The sequence below is a fragment of the Nomascus leucogenys genome, chromosome 6, assembly GCF_006542625.1.
Source record: "Nomascus leucogenys isolate Asia chromosome 6, Asia_NLE_v1, whole genome shotgun sequence".
NCBI lineage: Eukaryota > Metazoa > Chordata > Mammalia > Primates > Hylobatidae > Nomascus > Nomascus leucogenys.
The window spans coordinates 13,408,308-13,429,288 of record NC_044386.1 but is presented as its reverse complement, the minus strand read 5'-3'; the positions used below and the strand labels follow the sequence as shown (position 1 = coordinate 13,429,288).

Here is a 20,981-nt window from a genome sequence, read left to right as displayed (position 1 = left end):
GGAATACCAATGCCACCTAAAGGCGTCGTTACGAGGAGCAGATGAAAGAGCACACAGCAGAGGGCTTCACATGAACAGCAACGCTCTGGACAAAATTATTACCCTGGTTATAAGGATGGACTTAAATTAACTGAACAGGCAAGATTTGCTCAAAGAAACCAAGTATGTGCCAACTTGGCTGCACTGAGCTATAACCAACCATTTACCAGAGCAAGGTTGTAATGTTTCGTGAAAGAGTCAAAATATTTAATCAAAAACATCCATGACATTATCCAATCCATGGACATTTCTACTTAAGATGGTAACCTGCCTTCCACATGCAGGTGGTGGGGTGGAATGGGCAACTGGCCACACACAGAGGGTGCCCACTCACTCCCAAAGCAAACCCTTTGAGTCGCACAGAGCCACTGCAGCCTCCCACCATCCGATTCCTCTCCTCAGTTGGACACTGATGAAAAAGCAATGCTGTGCAACTGCATTGATTCTGCTCACAAAGAAAATAAACCATTTATTTCACTCCTTTCTCTCAAAAATCTCAACTGTGGAAGGGGGACATCACACTCCAGGGACTGTTGTGGGGTGGGGCGAGGGGGGAGGGATAGCATTAGGAGATATACCTAATGCTAAATGACGAGTTAATGGGTGCAGCACACCAACATGGCACATGCATATATATGTAACAAACCTGCACATTGTGCACATGTACCCTAAAACTTAAAGTATAATAATAAAAATAATAAAAAAAAATCTCAACTGTATCTTCGGCCTGAATACATTTGCTTCACTGAAGCTGCGCCCTCCCTTGTCACTGTCCAATGGGACCTAGGAAATGGAGTATTCCTGGGTCCCCCGCCTGTGATAACTATAGTACTAATCAATGGACGAAAAATGGAGAACACTTAAGGAATCAACAGGGGACTCTGCACAGTCAACTTATTATTCTGTCCCACTGCCAAGACGCTAGCAACGGTGCTGCCTTTGCACTTTATGTTCAAACCTGGAGCAGAAGTGAATGATTTAAGCAAATGTACATCTGAGAAAAGTCCTCAGAAAACAGGTGACACTCTACCATCCTGCAGCCCATTGCTCTCCTCTCACTCCAATCAAATTGGAAGAAATGTAGCTGAAAATAAAGGTAAAGGAGCCAACTCTGACCCAAATATTGAACCTGCAGCACAGCAGGAGGGCGTCTGGCTCACTCGGTGACAAGCTGCCCTTCTGGGCACTGAGAAACCAGGTCCCCTGCTGGCAGGAGCCAGTGGTGGCCTCTGGCTGTAGCTTTACTCCCCTTTAGCTAGGTTCTTATGCCACTAATGGAAATTAGTATCTCTTCTTTTAAATCTGTTGAGAAAACAAAAACACTTTTTTAAAAAAAGCCTACTAGAAAAACAGCAAAATCAGCAAAACAGAACAAAATTAATCAAGGCAGCAGTAGAGAATCTGCATACCCTGGACAGGACACACCTCATAACAGGGCCCTGAAATACAGGTGTCCCAACCACCCTCCCAGCCCTGCTCAGACAGTAGGGGTCAGGCCCCCAGCACCGCTGGGCCCTCTCCCTGAAGCCCTGCCAGCTGAAGCTCGGGGATGTCTGGGCCCTGAACTGGGAGATCAGCAGCCTGTCCCCTGACTCACTGTGAGGCCTCACTCAAGGACCCAACTTGTGGTACAGGAAGGGGGGCAGGCTGGCTGTTTGGGTGAGGACCTCTGCAAAATTCCTCTTCTCCAGCAAATACTACCAAAAATACCATTTAAGATACAAAACCATTTTACTAAGTCTTATTTTTATACTCTGGTGAAGAGAAGATGAAAAATGACTCGGAACTGGCCGGATGCACGATGCATAGCTGTGCTTCTATACAACTCCACTGCAACAGCCTAAGAGTTACTATTAGTGCTTCTTCCATAAACGATCATTCAAATCAAACACTTCTCATAAGAGGTAATAGACAATAATGACTAAGAGTGTAGGTTGCGAAGCCAGACTGCTTGGGTTCAAGCATTGACTTAACACTTCCTAGGGTGTAACTTTGACAAGTTACCTGGATCCAGTTCTGTTTTCTCACCTATAAAATGGGCATGGTAATAATGCCTGCCTCAAAAAGTTGCTTGGGGCTGGGTGTGGTGGCTTACGCCTGTATTTCCCAGCACTCAGAGGTCGAGGCGGGCAGATCACCTGAGGTCAGGAGTTTGAGACCAGCCTGGCCAACATAGTGAAACCCTGTCTCTACTAAAAATACAAAAAAATAGCTGGGCGTGGTGGCACACGCATGTAGTCCCAGCTACTTGGGAGGCTGAGGCAGGAGAATCGCTTGAATTGGGAGGCAGAGGGTGCAGTGAACTGAGATCATGCCACTGCACTCCAGCCTGGGCGACTCGGTCTCAAAAATAAAATAAAATAAAAAAAGGTGCTTAGAAGTTTCAATGAGAAGACAATGCAGAGTGAAGAAATAAGTAAATGCTAGCCACTGTTACTGTTTTTGTCCTAAGAAAAACTCTTCTCATAATAAGAAAAATCAGTTTTAAAACCTTCTTTCTCTAGATATTTTTCAAAACACATTCGGGTTCCTACCAATTGCTCAAAATATGTCACTACGTCTAGTAAACTTAACATCATCCCATATTTAAATCTTTTTACTCCTAAAAATAGTACAGTATGAGGAAAACGTGCTAGAATTAGTCTGTTAGACTCTATAGAAATCACTTCCTCTCAATTCTAGGGGAAGTGCCGTGAATCTTTAGGGGTCAAACGTTTTCCCTTCCACCTGGTAGTTAAAAAAAAAAAAAAAAACTAGCGTATTCCCCGCAACATCCTGGATATTTTACCACACACTGGATGTGCTCACCCTCCCGCTGGCCGGTGAAACCAGTGCAGGTACTGAGGAGACCGCGAAGGAACTGATCCTGGGATCATGACATTTAAAAAGGACAAACTAAATGAGGCCGAGGGAGCAAGGCTTCATTTTAACCATTTAAAATATTTGCCCCTTTGGAATTTTTCTGTCTGGTCCTACAGGAAATATTCTCATTCAATCTGGAGAAAAAAGTCTTAGATAAAGGTCACTTCTCATATCAACTGGGGATGAATGGGCGCGCATCATAATGAAACATCACTCAAGGAAAGTCTGTTTTTAAGTTTTTAAAATGGTGTATATGATGCCTAAAATATCCCTGAATAAAGAAATGAGAAAAAACCTCTAGGATGCCTATAAAATTCTTACCATAAACTACCTAAGGGAAAAAATTGTACTTCTGGGCATGCTGCAAATTTATAATAAAAAGATAAACCTTTGCCCAGCAGCAAGAGAGTTGTGTCCTACGGAAGTTCACGGCAGTCTGGATTCTACTGAGAAACACGAGCAGGTCTGGCGGCAGCAGGGTTAGGCAAGGCTGCCCCCTGGAGGCCATCAGAGCTATTGCTGGCCATCTCTAGTGCTGAGAGGTACCCAGAGGATCTGCAGGCCAGAGGGCTGGGTGGAAGAGGACCTGAACTCAGCCCACAAGTGGGCTGCAGGTGTGTACAGGACCTGGCTCATGGACCAGGATCCACACAGAAGGATGACTAGGAAGGGACATGGAGCTCTGTGGTGAAAACCCGAGTGATTAAGATGTGGGAAGCCTCCCACAAGCCTCTATGGGCCCCGCAGCTCTGCTGGAAGAAATTCCCTTGAAAAGCTAGCTTTGAGATGAAAAGTCCCCCTTCACTACCTGGAAAGGGAGACCCGCCACAGAGGACGCCTAGAGGACCTGGCTGGTGTGGGGGACCCTAGGAAAAGACCAAGCTTCCAGTTAAGTCGAAAGTAGGATCAGGGTCCTAAGCTGGGAATGGTTGTAGCTGCAACCTCTCTGTGCTCCCCAGTGGGGTACATGCTGATGCAGTTTGAACCCAGGCTAAAATCAGTGCCTGTCTGGAGGTGGGGTATGGAAGGAGGGGCCCAACACATCTCCTGGGGTCCTTATCCCATGTGTGGCCTTGGGAAATTCTTGGAGCACTCTATCTTCAGTTTTCTCCTGTATGAAATGAAAGCATTTTACTATATGCATCTTCTCTCAAACTGGGAAGCCAGAGTGAGAATCCACATGTTAAATATTCAACTTCTACAAGCACTTGGTGAACAGATGCTGTTGCCATTGGTATCTGTTACCCTACTCTTGTTTTTGACAAAGACAATCATGTGGGTACTTGTGGGAATGGGCGAGCCATAGGGCTAGCAGGGGAAGTATGAAAGCCACAGCTTCCCAGAGCTGCTGCAAGTCAGAAGCAGAAGTAGAAGTTTCAATGGCAACTTGCAGGTGGAATCTCAGAGGACAACGACTATGCACATAAAATGTGACTCAGTTTCAGGTATAAAAACCAGGGATAAAAACGGAACTGCCTCATCCATGTGCAGCATGTTCCTCTGTCTGAAATGACAAACTGTACCGTGGGTCCACATGCCTGCTGCCCTGATAAAAAAAAGAGTATGAGTTCGGGAAGCACCTTTTCATTCTTGGGTAGGTGGAGTAAAAGATCCCTTAATACAGGGGTCACCAATGTGTGGGCTGCGGACCAGTACTGGTCCGTGGCTTGTTAGGAGCAGGGCTGCACAGTGGGAGGTGAGCAGCAAGCGAGCGGGCATTATCACCTGAGTTCAGCCTCCAGTCAGATCAGCAGTGGCATTAGATTCTCACAGGAGTGTGAACCCTACTGCGAACTGTGCATGTGAGGAGTCCAGGTTGTGCACTCCTTATGGGATGAGAATCTAACTAACGCCTGATGATCTGAGGCAGATCAGTTTCACCCTAAAACCATCCCTGCCCCCACTACCATCGCTGGTCTGTGGAAAAATCGTCTTCCACAAAACCGGTCCCTGGGGACCACCGCCTTAATACGATCAAAGACAATTTATGAAGGATGTATGGGATGGAGGTGGGGAGGAACAGAGGGCAAACCAAAGTTAGCATCATGAAGTAATTATCCATGCAAATGTATTACACGTAAGAAAGGAGGAAAAAGCAGCAGAAACACAGGGGCATATTCAGGGCAGCTATGCATGTTAAGATGGGACAGTGCGTGGACACTCCAGCACCAGAGGGTGGACACCCTGCAGAGGCGCGAGACTGAGTACAGATGAGGCACAGGGGATGTGGCGATGACACCCAAGTAGGACAGAAGATGGACGTGACTAACCTGGGGCCAAAGCTCACAGAGGGAACAACATGGACTTAAACTAATCAAATAGTATCAAGTCTAAAAGAAGAATTTGACTTTGGGAATTTTTGACTTTCTTTCCATTGCCCAACATCCTTGCAAGATAAGACACTCTCTTCAGCAAAAGTTGTTATCCAGGGGTGTCAAGTTTGGGAAATGCTGCTCCCCCACTCTCGGGTCATTTGGAGAGCAGCCATAGTCTCTCACCGCGGTTGGCCAAAGCGTAATTCCTCTTTGCCGTGACAAGTCTTCAAGTACCTGCAGATAGTGCCCATGTTCCTGCAGCCTGCCTGCCTTTCCTTAGGGTGACATTTTATTTCTTGAACTCTGCAGGCAGAGCATGACTTGGACCTCCTTTGACACCAGCTCACTCTCCCCCCAACACTCTCCCCTTTCAGAGTATACTATGCAGTCATAAAAAAGAAGGATATCGTGTCCTTTGCAACAACATAGAGGTGGAGGCCGTTATCCTTAGCAAACTAATGCACGAACAGAAAACCAACTACCCATGTTCTCACTTACAAGTGGGAGCTCAACAATGAGAATACATGGACACAAAGAGAGGAACAACAGACACTAGGACCTACTTGAAGAGAGGAGGCTGGGAGGAGGAAAAGGGTCAGAAAAAATACCTATTGGGTACTATGCTTAGTACCTTGGTGAAGAAATAATCTGTACACCAATCCCGTGACATGAGTTTATCTATATAACAAACCTGCACATGTGCCCCTGAACCTAAAATAAAAGTTAAAAATAAACATTTTTTTAAAAGATGGATTTTGGTTTATATTAAATGGAGAAAGGTAAAAGTTCAACTCGTATGTTGAAAGCAAAAGATGGAAAACAGGATTGGCTTCTTCAAAGGCTCATCTTGTAGAACTGCCTCTTGGAACTTCCTGGTAATGTACTAAAGAGAGCAGTCGCCATGACTGTCAATTCCTAAGGGAAGAGCACAGCTTAACCTTCCGCCCTGTGGCTTCGGTGGGATTCCTAAAGGTTTCATAAAATGACTCCTCTAAAAGAGTCTGAAAGTAAAAGTCTTTAACATTTAAAAAAAAGAGCAAGGAAAGAGATACGGAATAATGGGGTAAAACACACACATGCTCACATGCATGCACACACACACGCAGGAAAAACACATGCTCGTGTGTGCGCACACACATATACACACAGGAAAAACACACATGCTCACGTGCATACACACATAAACACGCAGGAAAAACACATGCTCATGTGCATGCACACATATACGCACAGGAAAAACACATGCTCATGTGCATGCACACACATACACACAGGAAAAACACATGCTCACGTGCTTACACACACATAAACACGCAGGAAAAACATGCTCATGTGCGTGCACACACATATACACACAGGAAAACACATGCTCACGTGCGCACACACACAAACACGCAGGAAAAACACATGCTCACATGCATACACACATAAACACGCAGAAAAAACATGCTCATGTGCACACACAGGAAAAGCATACATGCTCATGTGCGTGCACACACATATACACACAGGAAAAACACACATGCTCAGGTGCGTAGAAACACGCAGGAAAAACACACATGCTTGTGTGCGTACACACATATACACACAGGAAAAACACATGCTCATCTGCATACACACACAAACATGCAGGAAAAACACACATGCTCATGTGCATAGACACATACACACAGGAAAAACACACATCCTCACGTGCATGCGCACGTACACACAGGTGCACGCGCACGTACACACAGACGCACACGCACACAAGCAGGAAAATGGAAAGGGCATTTTCCTTGCCAAGGAGATGTTTCTAGTAGAAATAAATAGAACTGCGGCCAGTCCTTACTGAAAATGAAACACAAGCATGACTCCCCAGAAATGACATTTCATCAATTGCTGAGCACTAAGAAGTCTAAAGAGTGTATCAATAACCAGTGTAATTTGTTCGAGGATATTATAATTATAGTTTCCAGGGCATGTTCTTACTAGATGATCATTCTGGAATATATCCTGTTTTTATTACTCTCACACTCCTCCAGTCAGTTCTGCCCAGTTTGGACACATTAAATTGATCTGATATTCATTAAGCAAAACAAAATGACATAAGGGCTGGACAATTGAACACAATACCCACGTGATCCAAACAGCAGCCAGAAAGCAAGACGACAGCTTCCCTTGGTCACCCAGTGGAAGGAGTTATTTGGGGGCATGACAGCATTGTGGACTCAATCAAATAACATACGTAAGCCCATTTCTTCGTTAAACACATGCTGTTGCCACCTGTGTGATTCTTACTCTGTACTGATTCAAAACACTCATATATTAAAACTGATTAATGAAACTTTCTGTGATTGATTTGGTGCTGAGATCTGTTGGGATCTAAATTCTAGCACCTGACATATCTGACAGGCCCTTGTCTAGATTTGATGCACACACCTTCCAAACCAATTCAACCACTCACAGGCTTTCTGCATGAGAACAGACATCTGAAACATGATGCTGGAAACTCCCTCCAGCACTGCTGACGTCATCCACTCACCAACCTCTGCACTGACAGTCTCACTTGCAAAGCTTTTAATGCAGCAACAATTATTTCGGCTATGGCACTAAGCCTGTCCTTGCTATATGCTGGAAATTTGCCCATTTTTAAGAAAAATCACACTGAACACAGCAAAGTAGTTTTCTGGACGCCTGAATTGGGATGAGCAATCTCTCCAGATGTCACATACAGACATAAAAGTTCTGAATAGGTTACGTGGAGTCAGTTAAAAGGCAAGACTACATTCTTCTCCCCTACAGGAGGTGACACCAGGGATTAAACTAGTCTGTTCTGCAGGACGTCGGGTCCACCTGAGATAACTGGTCTATCATCGCCCATCACTCCCTTTGTCAGTCAGCATGTCTGATCTAACTGGCTCTAGACTGGAGGTGACTTCCTTACTGACCTGTGGGGTATGAGGACTGTCTTACTATATCAGAAGCTTGCCTCCTGCCATCTTCTACCTGGAGATCAGTGTGGGAGGATGAGGAGAGTTTTGGTCTCGTGCTAACACCCTTGGTTGGTTCTTTTGTTATAGCCATTCAACAGTCTAATTCTAGTAACTATACTAAGAGACAGCCCATAGTTTCCTTTCTTGTCTGCAAATTAACTGTTGAAAGGCCTGGTCAAATGCCCACTAATCCCACCACATGTCCTTCCTCAAGCCAGAAACCTAGTACAGAACAAAATGAAGTTAACATGTTATAACTGGTTCATTCACTTTTCCTGACCAGCGGTTTAAAAATTGTCTCTAGAACTCTGCCTAGGATTAACCTCACTCTGAGTAATGCGTGAAATCCACCTTCTTTAAAAAGCACAAGTGTGTTTTCAGCTTCTGGCATCCCCTCACTTTCCCACAGTTGCTTGGACTGATATGCTCAATATGGTGATATAATTATCAAGTTCTTTTGGTACCCAGGGATCTAATTTGTCCTAGAACAGAGGCTTGAACGTGCTTAGATTAAAAAGTCTTTCCTTACAAAGCCTTCACCATCTGGGGCTTTTGCTTCTTCTGGCCTAGGTCTGGAGAGTGGTCCCCTCGAGGAGACCAAGAAGCAAAGTGAGAGATGATGGGGTCCGCTTTCTGCTTGTTGTCCATCAACATCACAGCTCTCAAGCAGAAAGCTCAACCCTTCCTTGATCTTCTGGTTCTGAATTGTGTACTTCAACAAATGGAAGGGAAAACAAACAGATGATAACAAAACCCAAAAAGCCTTACCAGTCTCTCCAAGCCTGGCTTATCTGGAGCTTTTAAGCTGTCCTGGCAAAACTCTAGCTAATACATTGTTGGCCAACCTCCCTCCCTATTCAATAAGAACGGCAACGATCAGTACAAACGTGTCAGAAATACACACGAAAATACATACAGGTAAGTTTACCTCTTTCCTCACTGAACCAAAGACTTGTGGTTCTTTGATAATAAAATACTTAGTTTATGAAGCTGAGTATCAAAATAAGAAATAGAGAATCATAAAATGCCCTTAAAAACAGAAATTTAACAAGTAAACAGGGCTGGGCGCAGTGGCTCATGCCTATAATCCCAGCACTTTGGGAGGCTGAGGTGGGTGGATCACTTGAGGTCAGGAGTCTGAGGCCAGCCTGGCCAACGTGGTGAAACCCTGTCTCTACTAAAATGGTGGTGGGTGCCTGTAATCCCAGCTACTTGGGAGGCTGAGGCAGAAGAACTGCTTGAACCTGGGAGACAGAGGTTGCAGTGAGCCAAGATCACACCACTGCACTCCAGCCTGGGCGACAGAGTGAGACTGTCTCAAAAAAAAAAAAAAAAAAAAAAAAAAATCAAGTAAACAGGGCTATTCATGTACACCTATTTCCAACTGGGCATTTTAAGGCCTTAACACTGCATCTCTTGACCTCGTGTTGAAGTGCCTCACCTTTTACATTACATTAATCAAGTCCTACTGACAAACAGCTAATTAAAGCAGATATTTACAACCCTCCATTTAGAAATGACCCCCAGCAAGAAACTATAAAATCTGAAGTCAGTGGACAGTCTTATATTTTCAATCAATCCCTACCGAAAAACTGCGTTACAAATGAAGATAATATATTGTTAATTCCTTCACCCGATAATCATCTACTCGGTGACTATGATGTGTCAGGTATATCAGCGCTGCATGATCTTCCACCATAACTTCTAAGCTGTCTGTTGGCATAAAACTTTTCTCTACTTGAAAATATTGAACCGATGTTAACAAATAAAAATTGTATAAATTTAAACCACAATTCACATCACCTTACAGAAAAAAATTTAGTGTTTTAAGTTATTCTGATAAAAGGACTTTCCTTTCAGATAATATTATAATATCACTCTCTTCCCACTGGCCAGTACAAATGCTTTATACATGTTTATTTGGAGGAAAAAAAATCACTTACTTTTGTTGAAACTTTAGCTGGGATCTAAGATCTAAATACTTTGTACTTAGTGATGTGTACAAAATGATTTTTGCCGATATGAATGGAACCATGGGTAAGGGTTCTTCCCAACAGTCTACTCTGCTCTGAGGGGCAGCAGCTAGAGATGGACAGAGTTGTGTATATCCCACGAAAGGCTTTTGGTTTGGATGTTAAGAACAGGATCAGAGTGAGGTTAGTACTCGGAGGAAGACAGGAAGTAGATTAAGCAGTTACTGTTGCTCAAAGATTAATGAGGTAGAGACAACATTATACCTAGATATTTGTATCTTTGCCCCTTACTTTAAAGTCTGTATTATTTTATCTATATCGGTAAGTTACAATCAGGGTCGAGACAGGAAAAAGGAACACTGGCCAGCAGCTACTCTAAGAAAAGCATTCTGAGGTGCTTTCCATGTGTAATTTAATTTGTCTCACATTCCTTAGAGATTGTATTATTCCTATATTGTAGCTAAGGAAGTTGAGGTACTACACAGTAACTTATCCCAGATCACTCAGCAAATTTAGGGGGTGTGTTTGTTATACTATATTTTCTCAATTATTTCAATAAAGATTATATTTTTATAATTGACTAGATCTATTTTTTTGGATATTCCCACCAATGGGAAGGCCATCTGCTTTTTAAAATCAGTATGCCACACTAGATACTGCAGTCTATGTAAAGACATAATGCTATGCCAGTAGGTGCCAAGTGATGCCAAGGTCAAATCTAATGCTCAGTCACACAGGGGCTGATGATGCAGTCGACAGCCCTAGGCTGTTAGTTTCCTCTTGCTTTCACCAGCTGGTGGACATATTTAATTACTCATTTGTACCCATGTCAGAAAAATAAGTTAAAGAAATCAAATGTGTAAGAGCATATAGAGAGTTTAATGCACTAAAGAGTGCAGCTAAATAATTCATTTTAAACAAAAATTACTGAGGCTTGATCATATACGGTGAACTTTCTACTCTAAAGTATCACATGCTGGATTTTAACCATTCTCACTGACAAGCTTAAAGCAATCCTGGACTTGTGAGATGCTAAAAAGCTGAAGATCACTCATACATTTCTGGTGGTAATGTAACATGGTACACTCATTCTGGAAAACAGTTTGGCAGTGTCTTTTAAAAACTAAACGTGTGCTTACCAAAGGACCCAGCAAACGCACTCCTGGGCATTTATTCCAAAGAAATGAAAACCATGTTCACGCAAAAACCCAGACAGGACTGTTCATAATTTCTGTATATTTCCCTGTAATAGCCAAAAACTGAAAATAATTCAAATGTCCCCAATGGAAAAACAGTTAAATAAACTGTGATATATCCAGACCATGAAATACTACTCAGCAATAAAGAGGAAGGAACTACTACGGATACATGCAACAAAGTGGGTGTATCAAAGGAATTATGCTGAGTTAAAAAAAAGCCATCTCAAAAAGTTACATGCTGCATGATTCCATTTATGTTAACATTTTAGAAATAACAAAATAATAGAAGCAGAGAAGAACAGATAAGTGGTTGCCAGGGGTTAGAGATGGAGCAGGGGTTAGATATGACTGAAGGAAGCCAGCGCAGGGAACCCTTTGATTATGCGAACATTCTATATGGTTCTGTATCTTGAAAGTGATGGTGGTTACACAAATCTATACACGATAAAATTGCATAGGACTAAACACACACATACACATGGGCACATATACACATCTAAACCTCGCGGAAAGTGAATAAGCCCTGTGGGCTGCAGCAAAGTCAGTGTCCTGGTTTGACTGTGTACTGAGGTTATGCAAGATGCTACCGCTGTGGGAGGCTTGGTGAAGATGCACAGGACCTCCTTGTCCATTTCTCTCTCTCTTTTTTTTTTTAGCAACTTTCTGTGGTTCTATAATTACTTCAAAATAAAAAGTAAAAAGAAAAGCTAGGGAGTATGTTTAAAGATATGACATCTTTGGAGGTACAAACAAACGGTCCTCAACCTAAGATGGTTTGACTTTGATTTTTCAACTTTACAATGGACTTATTTGGGCATAACTCTATCACACATGTAAGTCGAGAAGCATATGGACTTAACAATCGTTCAGCCTGTGAATTTTCATCTTTGCGATAGTATTAGTGCATTTTCAACAACAGATTTATTGGGATGTAACCCCCTAAGTTAAGAAGCATGTGTATATATGTGGGGTGGAAACAGGAATGAATGAAACAAAAAACAAATCATTTGAGAGAATAAAGACAGACGACTCATCAACAAAAATACTTCCAGGAAGGCCGAAGGAAAAGGCTTAGAAGCTGGGAACCAAATTTTAGACAACTTTGCACAACAGACATAAGGTATCTGGAGGAATCCAGGGCACATGAGAGACTGGGATAATTCAGAAAACGACTGTGTTCTGTGGCTGCAGAGAGTCATTCCATGTAGAGCAAAAAGCCACACCTCCCCTGGGAAAGCCCCCAAGGAGGAAGTCGGGCCTGCTTAGTGACAGGCTCTGCACTGGAACCACTGATAATCAGAGCACCCATCGGAGGGCAGCTAGTCTACACAATGAGCACTGTGGACCTTTAGTCAGTTTTCCTGTTTAGTTTAAACACCAGATGCCCGATGCAGTCTCCAGCTCTGCGAGGGAAAGAAGGAAAAGAAATCTGGGCCCTCTAAGCAGTGGGTGCTTGAGAGAGCACTGGGTATGTTTTCAAAATACTCCTGGAGCAAACTCGGTGAGGACCTGAGAGTCAGAGGAGAGGCAGCTCCGAAAGCCTCACACACCAAGAAGCCAGAGCGCACCTGCTTCCCAGGAACCCTCCCCCGGCCCCAGTGCAGAAGCCTGGCAGCTCTGGCTTTCTCCCTCTTCTCCCCTTGCAGAGCTGAGCAATGGTCCCAGCACAAAAATGCCTGGATGCTTAAGTGTTAGGCATAAAGACAGAGCCAGGCTGGTGTCTGCAACAAAACATCTCCAGGTGGCTGGGAGGCCTTTGTTTTTGACTTCTGAATAAAATGAAAGGTTCCTCTTTTCCCAGCCATTACTCAAAACAAAAACTTGTCCCAGTTCAGTGTGTAAGTTTGCAGAAACAGAACTAAGAGGCTTCCTTTACTTAAATCCAGCAAGAATCACAGCCCACTTCAAGTGGGAATGATTTTTCCTGGGAAACCTTGGCTTCTGAGAACAAAAGTCAATGCAATGGCACTGAATCAATTCCAGAAACAAACTGGCTGAGAGCTCAATGTCACCACCTGGTTGCCTCAAATAACCCACACATTTCAAAGGTAATTATCAGTTAACTCAGGACCTAATTTTGAGAATGAAGTTGAATGCATATGAATGAATGAAAACAGTTATGCTTTTGCTGTATTTGAAAATGGAAATCTCATTCAATCACTAAATCTATCATTAAATCTCAGAATAATGTGCTAGAAATAGGCATCACTTATTTCACAGGCTTTCACTGAGTATCTGCCAATTCCAGGAGGTAGACTAGTTAGTGGAAACACAAAGGTAAGTAAGACATGGTCCTGGGCTTCAAGGCACTGAAAGGCTACCAAGAGAAACAAACAAATGTCTAAAATGTAGGAGACACACAAAAGCAGAAGCACGTTCCTCTGGTCATTTAGTATCACCTCCTTCCACATTACCATTGCCTTGAGAGACCCTTCGGAATGAATGAGTGAAAACAGTGAATGAACAAATAAACAGTGACAAATGAATTCAAAAGGAAAGGAGGACAAACAACAAAGGACAAATAGCAGAAGCATTATCAACGGAACTGATGTGAATAAATGCCATACACAGGACTGAAGAGAATGCATACTGCAGGGGGACTGAGAGTCGATGACAATGTGTAGGAGGAGAAAGATCCTCCCCAAATCAAACCCAAACTTATGTCAGGCCCATCACCATTCCTTTCAAATACTTAAAAAACAAAACAGAAACAGAATAAAGCACCAGGCTACAGGCATTCTGAAAGGAGGCTACGAACCTCAGGATTCTTTTTAGAGAAAACAGCGTCTTGAAATACTTCCAAATCTGGGCTTGAGGGGCAAATGGGCTGAAATTTCTCTCAACCACCTGCTGTATTCTACCTTGAGGTAGAAAATAAGTGTCCCCTAGGTAAAATGTATCCCCTTTTCTCTCTTCTCAGGAACAAGTGTCTATTCTGTTGTCTGGGGTAAAAGAATGAGTCCAGAGGTCTCAGCTTTTGGAGTCTAAGAGCTTGGTCTTCAACAAGACTTCCGGCAGCCACCTTCTTCCAGGGGTTTCTTAGAGAGATTCCTGAGCTAATGCTCAGTAAACATCACCTTAACTTCACACCCTTTTAAGGTGAGTTGTTATGACCTCATGTTTGTATTACTTGTTCATCAGAGGGCCAGGAATTTATTGCAAAAAGAGACGGTGACAACTATACTCCAGATCAAGTGAGGATGAGAGCCACTGTGGGATACAGGGCAGTGGGGAAGACTTCTCACTGTCAAGAGAAGCCCTGGGTGGGCAACTTCTAAAAAAGCTTCATGAATTTGCCTAAATGAAAAAGACAAGCTACTTTTTCTTTTCTTTTTTTTTTTTTGAGATGGAGTCTTGTTGCTCTGTCGCCCAGGCTGGAGTGCAGTGGCACGATCCTGGCTCACTGCAAGCTCCGCCTCCCGGGTTCATGCCATTCTCCTGCCTCAGCCTCCGGAGTAGCTGGTTCTACAGGCGCCCGCCACCATGCCTGGCTAATTTTTTTGTATTTTTAGTAGAGACGGGGTTTCGCTGTGTGTTAGGCAGGACGGTCTCGATCTCCTGACCTCGTGATCCAACCGCCTCGGCCTCCCAAAGTGCTGGGATTACAGGCGTGAGCCACCGTGCCCAGCCAAGACAAGCTACTTTTTCTATCTTCCTCTATGTAATTTTTAATTGTATGATCTGCTTAAGAAAAACAGATTCAGATAATGTGTATCTTTTAGGAATTTTTTGTTCATCTGATATGTAAATACATTTAGTGACTTTATGCAAACACCTAACAAATTAGCATGATTTCCTCTTCTTGGCCCATCTAGCTTTTCATTTTAAACTAATTAAACTTGTTCTAAGCTTATCTTAGTTTTCATTCAATAACCAGCTTCAAAATACGATGACTGAAGAAACCATTCTTTCCTGCATGGAACCTACCAAGGATTTCTGGGAGTTTTAGGGCTTTTGTGCAGCACAGAGAAAGAACTGAGGGAAATTCTCAGGCTGGTCAGGGAAATACAAACCTACTGAAGAAACAGGCAGCATTCCAGCCTGCGGGCAGCGTCCTTGAATGCCAATTACACGGGCACACGTGAGTCCTGCTACGCCCTCCCTAACTGGGCCCCGATCCCTCCTTGGTCCCAGGTTATGTGAGGTGCAGTAGACGGAGCAGACCAGGGAAAACATGCCAGTTTCTCTGCTACCAAGATGGCCTTTCATAGATGCACTAAAAATCCTGCAGCTGTAAAAGTGAACCACTTAGTCCTTAAAACTGATTTAAGGTCTCCTTAGTCTACAAACTCATACATACTAGAAATTCCTATTGTATAAGTCAATGAAAACAAAATGTATTTTTACTTTTAAATAATTTCCAAACCTAGTGACAATACGGACTCCATGGTCTTATAAGTGGATGTTCTTATTAGAAGATTTTTCCTTAAAAACGCTACTGTTACAAAAGTCAATGAGCCCAAACGAAGCCTCTGGACAAGAGCTTTGTTTCTGTGTTTGAGACAGGGTCTTGCTCTGTCGCCCAGGCTGGAGTGTAATCGTGTGATCTCGGCTCACTGCAACCTTCATCTTCTGAGCTCAAGTGACCCTCCTGCCTCAGCCTCCCAAGTAGATGGGACTACAGGTGCCACCACACCCAGCTATTTTTTTTTTTTTTAATTATTTGTAGAGAACATCTTTTGAAAAAGCACTTTCCTTCCAGTTATCCTTTAGCGTCTGGTTTCTGAAAACCACTGCCGAGTTGAAAAGGTGACTTAAATCACAAATACTGCTTGGTGCGAAGAGTCTTCTGTCCTATAAGGAAGCTAGATCCTTACCTCATACTGCTAAGCTGCTACAGAATATGGCCAGGCATGCCACACAAATACCAGCTCCAATCACCTGGCTCTGGAACGTGCCACAGATGCGAGGCCCTCTGCCCCCTGCCCCTTCCTCTCGATTTGGCCTCTCCACCACTCCCAGCTGCCTGACACTCTTCCTGCCTCTCCCTTACGGCATCTATGGCATCCAGGGCAACTGTGGTCACTGGGCCCCAAATGAGGAACCTGCAGACTGGACATACCTGCCCAGGCCCCTGCCCTCAGAAGGGTCCAGTCTGCCGTGGTCCTGGCCCATGTTCTGTCAATGTCACAACTTAGTGAACTATGCCACAATCTGTTTTCATACACAGATCACCTTAACCCTTTCCTTCTCTCTCAGCTAGGGTGTAAAAACATGTAAAGTAACACACAATCACATGCATGACAACTGCCGTTAACAGGTGCATGTGGAGGGAACTCTAGAAGGTGCAAGGGAGAGCAGCTAACTACGCCCATCCTTGTCTCAAAGGTGCCAGAAAGTCCTGGATCGGCGGATACTGTGTTGAGCGTGAGGGGCCCTGGAAGAGGACATTGCACAAGACAGGCTGCAAGGAAAAACGTGGTCTATGTTGTGAGGACGCGGAGGTATCAGGCTGCTCCCCACATACAAGAAGAACCACTGATAGTTTAAAAGCAGGGGTACGGCCTAGTCAAATTTCTATTTCAGAAAAATTACTCTGGTAGCGGTGCCACAGGGAGGCTGGGGCAAGGAGCTAGCAGAGGCTGGAGGGCAGCAGGAGACAAGCTCGGTTCAAAGTGAGTGGGAAACTTACAGTCTAGTGGCACATGCAGCAATGACTAGAAACTGCCACAGAACAATGTCCACTTAATGTGTCTCCTCAGAAAAAAATAGCCTCTTTGTAAGAATTTTCAAGAGCAATCTGAGTGATGGCATTCTGAGGAGCAGGAAAAGAAGCTAGTTGTGCCAGTTTCTATCCTGATGACCATCTCGGAACCAAGAAGCACCAGCCCCTTGGCAGAAAGGACTGAGAGAGCCAGCTGCCACCCCGGGGCAGGACTGAGCGTAAACCCCAGGGGTCCCAGTGGTTTGCTGCGTACTCGCCTCCACTCCTTCACAGCCTCACAGGGTTTCAGAGGGAAACCCGCAGTCCAAACATTCCAGCGACAAATGACCCGACTGAGGACTAACTGCCCAAGATCTCAGAGCTGGTAGTGCCGTTCTTTTCCTTTAAAGGAACTGGTGGGTCTTCCGAGCGCTGATGCCTTGAAATGAGGCAAGTCAGGCCTCGCCCTCCCCTTTTTCCCCAGTAGTCCTACTCTTCCAGATCCTTCTTCCCATCCTATCCTATGAACACAAGTTTCCATGTGCATAATCCCCAGTTATCCAGAAGGGCCCCTCATTTCCAATTCATCAAGAGCTGCATCAGAATAAGTTATAATCCTCTGTGAAGGTCCTCGGTGAAGCAGGGAATTTTCTTTTTTACACAGAAGTAAGGTGTGGTAAGTTGACATCCGTACTCAATTTGTAGTCACCCTGAATATGAACTTTTATTTTAAATTCTTTTTTCCTCAAAAGCTACACAGTAGTTTCTTTCATGTAACTTTATATGATTTCTACCAAGAACAACATATATATACAAGGTATAATTAGTACCTACCTATTTTTCACACACCAAATAACATTATTTCTTATCATGAGATGGGCTGATTAACAGGTGCATGCCTATGACATTAGCTTTAGTATTATTTGTACCAGGTTGGCTCTGGCACATTTAAACTCAATATTACTCAATATTAGGTAACACTCACGTTTACTAGCATCTGAGAGAAGTCTCATAAAATCCAGAGGCAATCGTGACGGTAGCCATGTGACAGGTTCACATCCAGGAAGGAAACCCAACAGCTCTGACCAACACCGCACAGGTCCCCTACTTATGGAAATGGACGTTCTCTGTCTCTCCCAATCCTCATGGGTCCTCTCTTTACGGACAGCCCCAGCAAAGGCAGCCATGCACTCATACAACAAGGAAGGCCAGCACAAGGCTGACTTTTCCCTGTCCACGCAGACACACTCAGCACTAATGGGCTACATCTTACAACTTGCCACCTTTGTCCACTTTCTCACATTATGATCAAATTCAGGTTCCTCCAAAAGAGTTCAAAGACCCTTTCAGGCACAGATCATGTTTTGGTCTCCTGGTGCCTTACCTCTTTCACGTGGGTGTGAAAGGACACTGACATGTCCAGTAGGATCTTTCGCTGCTCAACACGCCGAACAAAATCTTGAATCCGGTCTTCCAGCTGATGGGCAGCCTGATAAATCTCTTCGGGGTCACATTCTCCAGTCTGAGCCAGCTGTTCTGCTGCTTCTAGTAATTTATCCGCGTTGGTGTATGTGTTCTGCACAAGAGAACATCCCAGAGAAACAGAAGGTAAATGAAAAGCAAACTGGCCAGGCTGGGCGCCATAATATATAGCAACACAGTCAATTTGTGGTATTTCTGATCATTCAGATGAATCAAACAGAAAAATATGATGGGGAGAGATGATTTTAGGAATTCTACGCAGAATTCCTTTCCTGCTGTTGTTTTAGACTGTTAAACTTTGAACCCCATATCAAAACCCTTGTATTGAAGGTAGCGATGGACTATCTGCAGGCAATTGCTGGCTGTCTTATGACTCAGAGCTTTCAGATTTTTGCCAAGGTGGAGTCAGGAGACAGCCCCCAGCAACAAATGCCTGCTTCACTTTTTCTTCCAGTTTTATCACCAAGCAGAGAGTTCCAGTCTGTGTCTTTCCATATGATACAATGCTTTATGATAATTCTCGAAGTACAAGTTAAAGGTTAAATTCCAAACAAACATAAGTTGCTATCCCTTTTCACACATTTCTACTTGTTGGTAATTCTGTGCTCGTCTTCTTTCTGCTTAAGGCTATATATTTTTTATCTTTCTGTTTTGTTTTCCAGCTTGCATGACGGTCTCTCCCTGTGGCCCAGGCTGGAGCACAGTGGTATGATCACAGCTCACTGCAGCCTTGACCTCCTGGGCTCAAGCAATCTTCCCACCTTAGCCTTCCAAGTAGCTGGAACCACAGACATGTGCTACCACACCCGGCTAAATGTTGTATTTTTAGGAGAGACGGGGGTTTGCAATGTTGCCCAGGCTGGTCTTGAACTCCTGGGCTCAGGTAATCCTCTCGCCTTGGCCTTCCAAAGTACCAGGATTCTAGGCGTGAACCACTTTGCCTGGCCACATTTTTTGAGAAAAAGGAAATAATAACTATAATGGCTCTAAAGCAGCCAGAGTTTTAAGGAGCTCAAAGTGTAAACACATGTCTAAAAATCACCTTAATTCCTAATAATCTGAGGCTGTAAGTGGGTTCCTCCGACAGGAAGGCATGCGAGAGCCCTGATGCTGTTACAGGAAGCTGCTGCGGAGGGGCCCGCGGGTGGGAGAGGAGCCCCGGGAGAGGCTGGGGGATGCCAGGACAGGAAAGAAACAGAGCTCAGGCCTTCTAAGAAGGCCCCAGGAAGTCAGCTTCTGGTTTCCCTTGAGAAACAAGGTGAATCCTTACCCTTCTCAGAGCTGTAAAGTGAGCAGGGAAGGCGTCTCATTGGTGAGGGTCTGAGCAGGATGTGAGGGCGTCATGTGGGGAGGGGTGGCCTCCAAGTTGGAGACTGGTTACATTAGCAGAATGGAATTACACAAGTAAGCCAATACCTGAGGGATAATCGGGGCCAGGTTTCTCTGTTTGAGAAAAGGGAGTTGTAAATATAGAAAAGGAGAAAACTTGAGTGAACTCTTGGCATTGGGCTGGAATTGGAGCTATTCATGTGAATACATGGTTTTTAACAGACAGATGTGAATGCGCATGTGTACACACACACACACACACACACACACACACACACACACACACACACACACAGGAGACAGATCTACAAAGCAGCTTTCACCTATGGAACAATTCCTGACTGCTTTCCAGGGCGTCTCTCATCCAGGCCCTCCCCTCCTATGGCTGCCACCTGGGCCTCTGGGCACAAGAGTGGGCACTCCTGTGACCGTGGTCAGCCATGAGCACCAAGGGTTCTGCTGTGGAGGGTCTGCATGCGCTCTTGCCTACAAAGGTTCTCTAACCATCACAGGCCGCACCTGCAGGTGGCTTCCTTCCAGGGAAGAAGGCTTGGAAGTCCCTGCTTACCCCCGGCTGAGCGTCACCTCAGAACTCCTGTGTCTGCATCCCTATCATGGGCACAACGGGGCCTCCATGCTGAATGAAGCTAACGGTGTAGCAAGCTGTACTGAGAACCCAGAGTGCCACAGACACACATTTCTAAAGAGCTGAATCCTGTTTTCCTACGATCACCACTACAGTTTTGGAATCGTGGACTTCTCATATTTGATAAGTGGATCTAAAGATGACAGAACCTCCCAACAGCCAAGTATTATGTTTCTGAAAGCCTTCCCATCTCTATTCCAACAGGTAAAGATATTTTTTTAAATGTCCCAAAGAAACAAGCGCATTTCCGAATGAGATGTGAAACAGCCATCGTTTATTTCCCTTTTCATGAAGGGAAGAACTTGAAGAACACGAGGCAGCACAAAAGGTGCCAGGGCTGATGGGGCCTGTGTCAGCACTGGCGCCTCTGAAACCCCTGGCCAGGTTTTCCCAGGAACGAGACCTTCCCTGGGTCCTTCTGCGACTGGAGAACGGAGATTTCCTCATGCTAGCATCAACCATACTCATCAGAAATGCTACCTTTTTGGCACTTAACACTGTGCCTCACAAAAGCGGT

General features: G+C 44.3%; 1 protein-coding gene across 5 annotated transcripts in view; it reads right to left on the bottom strand.

Moving 5' to 3' along the window:
- TRIO (trio Rho guanine nucleotide exchange factor) overlaps positions 1–20,981 on the bottom strand; it is a 363,663-nt gene that overhangs the window by 153,063 nt on the left and 189,619 nt on the right. For all 5 annotated transcript variants that reach the window (XR_004030403.1, XM_030813916.1, XM_030813917.1 and 2 more), the window contains exon 11: positions 18,392–18,583. Coding sequence is in view for 4 of the 5 variants with exons in the window: in XM_030813916.1 (XP_030669776.1) it covers positions 18,392–18,583 (192 nt within the window). In the remaining variant the exon portion in view is untranslated. The remainder of the gene's footprint in view (positions 1–18,391; positions 18,584–20,981) is intronic.